The 4,011-nt window shown below is 56.0% G+C and overlaps 1 protein-coding gene across 1 annotated transcript; it reads left to right on the top strand.

Moving 5' to 3' along the window:
• The first annotated feature begins 376 nt into the window (after nt 1-376).
• LOC104494393 (prolactin-releasing peptide receptor-like) lies at nt 377-1,504 on the top strand. Its single transcript, XM_010137212.1, has one exon. It carries the CDS (start codon nt 377-379, stop codon nt 1,502-1,504), a length of 1,128 nt encoding a protein of 375 aa, XP_010135514.1.
• The last annotated feature ends 2,507 nt before the right edge of the window (nt 1,505-4,011 follow it).

Raw genomic sequence — 4,011 nt, 5'->3', positions numbered from 1 at the left:
GCTGGGGTGGAGCCGGCGGGGGAAGATGAAAAGCGAAACCTGCTGGAGTGCCTTCGGGTTGTGCTTTCTGTCCCGCAGCTCCCAGGTTTCCTGCCCTGCGGCATCCCGAGCTGCTTCCCCATCCCGCTGCTCCCAACGGACATCTCCGGGCAGAGCGGCGCGGCGCTGGTTCACCCCTTCACGCCAGGCTCTTGTCTCCTCTGCGGGCTCTGCCACCGGGCATGGTCCCTCTCCAAAACTCACAGCACCCTTTTGTCACTACGGGGCTTGGCCAGAGGACGTAGACTCTGGGGACAGGTTCTCCTGCGCAGTACAACCAAAGCATGGTTCTTTCCTCCTCAGGGCTGAGGGTCTCGTCCCTGTTTGACTTCAAGGCATGGAGAAGCAGCGCTGGCCACAGGAGAGACACAGCATGCCTCACAGTCGGCTGGCCAACGACTCCTGGCAGAACGGCTCAGCCCCTCTCTTCACCGGCCTGGACCTCCTCCTGGAGCTAAAGCCCCTTTTCATCCCGCTCTACGCTGTGCTGGTGGCAGTGGCGTGCACAGGGAACCTCTTCCTCATCCTCCTCATCGCTCTCACCAAGAAGCTGCACTGCACCACCAATTTCCTCATCGGGAACCTGGCAGCGGCCGACTTCATCATGTGCCTCACCTGCGTCCCCCTCACCGTCTCCTACGCCTTCGAGGTGCGGGGCTGGCTCTTCGGCATGTTCATGTGCTACTTCGTCACCTTGATGCAGGCCTCCACCGTCTTCGTCTCGGTGCTGTCCCTCACGGCCATCGCTGTCGACCGGTATGTTGTGGTGGCCTACCCCATTCGCCGGAGGATAAGCTGCAGGTCCTGCGTCTGCCTTGTGGCCTGCATTTGGTTACTCTCCATCATGGCCTCTGTCCCCACGTGGCTGCACACCCACTACTTGGATCTCAACACTATTGGCCATGACATGATCATCTGTGAAGAGTTTTGGAAGCACGAAGAGAGGGAGCGGCTGCTGTACTCGTGCTTGATGCTCCTCTTGTCCTACATGCTCCCACTTTTGGCAGTATTGGTCTCCTTCTGTGCCATCACCTACCACTTGCGGAGGAGGAGTGTCCCAGGCGCTGCCAATCCCTGCCAAGACAAATGGACCAAAACGAAGCAGAAGACCTTCCGGGTGCTCACCATCTCGGTGGTGTGCTTTGCTATCTGCTGGCTGCCCCTCCAGGTCGTGAACTTCATCCGAGACATGGACGAGGAGTTCACCATCCTGGACAAGAGGTACGTCAACGTCATCCAGGTCTCTTGTCATCTGATTGCCATGAGCTCTGCCTGCTACAACCCCTTCATTTATGCCGCCCTCCATGACAAGTTCTGGTTCCACCTCAGCAGCTACTTCTACCGCAAGAAGAAGAGCTCCAGCACTATGTCCTGCAAGGCTTCTCGGTTCAATACATGCTCCACCCTGGCAGATGCTCCCACCGGCCTCTCGGATAAGATCGCTTTACAAACCAGATTCTCTTAACTGAAGGGCCTCAGGAGATCAGTTTTGCTTTTGGACCTGGTGCAGACTTTGCTTTTGACAGGATGTGGGAGATGGTGGTTGGTTGTGTGGTACATTGTTGTTCCCAGACGGAGTCTCTGGTGCGGGCAAGGAGCACCAGGGAACTCATGGCGGGCTTTGTGTCCTCGAGGAGCTCTCTTCAGAGCAACTCAAGGATGTTATTGTCTTTGGAGAAAACAAACCAGTGCTGCAACAAACACCACAGCCAGGCAAAGGCGGAGTGACGAGGGGCAGGACGTCCCTGCGAGACCTGCTGGTGGGTGGTTATGGGGTATGTAGCCTGTATCTCGTCTGACAGGTGTTTATGGGGTATGTAGCCTGTATCTGGACTGACGGGCGGTTGTGGGGTATATACCCTGTATCTTGACTCATGTCTGGGTATAGCAGGTGGCCAACACCATATCTGGAGCACAAAGACTTCTCCCTGCAGTGTGTTTAGGAGGCGGGTCAGCTTCAAAAGATGACAAACACACATTGGGTGCGTTTAAAAAACTCTTTGGAGAGTGCACGTCTTCATCCTGTGGGATAAAGATTGTTCCTAAGCAACAGACAGAACGCGGGCGCTCCCGGGCAGCCGTTAAATTGCTGAGTGTTTTCCCTTCCAATTACCGTTCATTGTGGAAAGGACAACACGCATTCAGCACTGTGCATTCTTCAGCTGGAGACCGCATGGGAGCACGTGGCCACCGAAAGCAGACGGCGTGGGGGTGACTTTCATAACCTGCTTGACTTTCTGAAGCAGCCGCTTGTGTAAGCCTGGGAGTCCCGATCTCACCAGCGGAAGCAAGGCAGACGACCGGTGAAATTACCGCTGCTCTTCGTAGCTGAGCAGAACTCAAGGGGATGGGGCACCCAGAGAGTTCTCCAGTGGTGCATTTGCTGGGGAAGGTGTCTCAGCCTCAGGGCTCTCAGCGTAGTTGAAGATTGTACATGTCCATGTCCAGGGCCCTTGGGTGGAGGTGAGAATCCTGGCAACAGGCTGCCTAAACCAGAAACTGCTGGATAAAGGGTGGGTTTGCTTGTCGGACACTGCTTGGTGTCTCCAGATGCCTGGTGCATCTGTGGCCTGTCAGCCAGGTCCATGCAAGCAGCGCACGGAAAAGGCAGCATCTCCTTGCACCCAGATGCCCAACTTGGTTTTAAGCCCTTGACTTCCCAGAAGGAGTCTTTGGGGGCAGCCACAGGCACCAGAATCACTGTAAGCACCAAGTCTCAGGGTCACAACAGCTTCTGGCCACTCAAGGCTGTGTCTTTGGGTCACCACCTGCTGTTGTGCTCTGTGAGGCTGAGCCATGTATCTCCCACCACTCTTCATGCCCGGGGACAAGACAATAATGCTCCTGGGCAGCAGGTCCTCACCACTGTGTGAAAGCCCTCCATGGCATTGCCCATCAGTTGTGCTTTCAGAGATCAGCTTGGCATCCTCTGCTAGGGACACAGCTGGCCGGGCCCTAACAGGATCCCTAATCCACTGCTGCCCTCTTGCCTTCCTCCTGAGACCTTTACAGTGGTCCTAGAAGGACCATGTTATCTTCTGTGGTGCAACCGGCAGAGACGGGGACCCATCAAATGCAAAGTGACGTGGGTGCCTGTGATGCACCCGCAAAGCAGGCACCTCTGTGTGCTTCTCACAGCTTTCTTGAGGCCGCGCAGGGTTGTGCTCGGGGCAGGACTGGGTCTCTTGTCCTTGAGGAGCAAAGCACTCCAGAAGGTGCAGTGCTTGTCCTTCCCTCCAATAAAGGCTTGAAAAGCTGGGGCTGAGTGTCTGTATTGACTCGATCCAACGAGAACAGGCTGTCCTTGACTGCAGCGGAACCACATCCCAGGAAGCCAACAAACCACCTTGGATGTGTTTAACTGTCGCTGTAAGGGGCGGTGGCAGCTCCTCGGGGGTCAGTCCGAGGTCAGGGCTGGAGAAGGGAGGCTGGAAGCCCTCTGCAGCGAAGCCACTCTGGCTGGAGAGAAAAGGTTGGACATGCGTTATTTTTTAGACGAGGGGATGATGGCTCAAGATGTGTTTTCATTCACTTTGATTTCTCCGTATCTGTCTGTCTGAAATCTCAACAGCAAATAATTGGTCTGTAGGGTGAGGGCAGCCCCTGGCCACTGCCTTCCCGCTGCCAGCCAGCCCTGTCCTGGCTGGAGGCTTTGCTCTGAGCGCACACGGCCAGGGTATTGTTATGGGCTGTCACGCAGTGTACGGGTAGAGGACCAGGGTGTCTTTTCCCTCCCCCTCCCCAGCTCAGCTTTTCCTACGTCCTTCCTTTCAAATCTCAGGGCTGGAGCCCTCCTGATCCCTTCCTGGCACCTACAGGTCTCCTGGGACCTTCCCTCCCACCCAGACAAGCCCATCTCTGCCTCAACCTGCCCCAGAGGGAACTCAAAGCATCCACATATCACGCCCATCTCCAGGATGTTTTCCTCAGCTGAGGTTCAGCTTAAAAAACCCCTGAGCCCTGTCCTCAGCA

Source organism: Buceros rhinoceros, unplaced genomic scaffold, assembly GCF_000710305.1.
Source record: "Buceros rhinoceros silvestris isolate BGI_N320 unplaced genomic scaffold, ASM71030v1 scaffold18575, whole genome shotgun sequence".
Classification (NCBI taxonomy): domain Eukaryota; kingdom Metazoa; phylum Chordata; class Aves; order Bucerotiformes; family Bucerotidae; genus Buceros; species Buceros rhinoceros.
This window is presented reverse-complemented; position numbering and strand designations above follow the sequence as displayed.

Excerpts from the sequence above, each read along its gene's own strand:
- LOC104494393 (XM_010137212.1), top strand. The coding sequence starts at position 377 with ATGGAGAAGCAGCGCTGGCCACAGGAGAGACACAGCATGCCTCACAGT.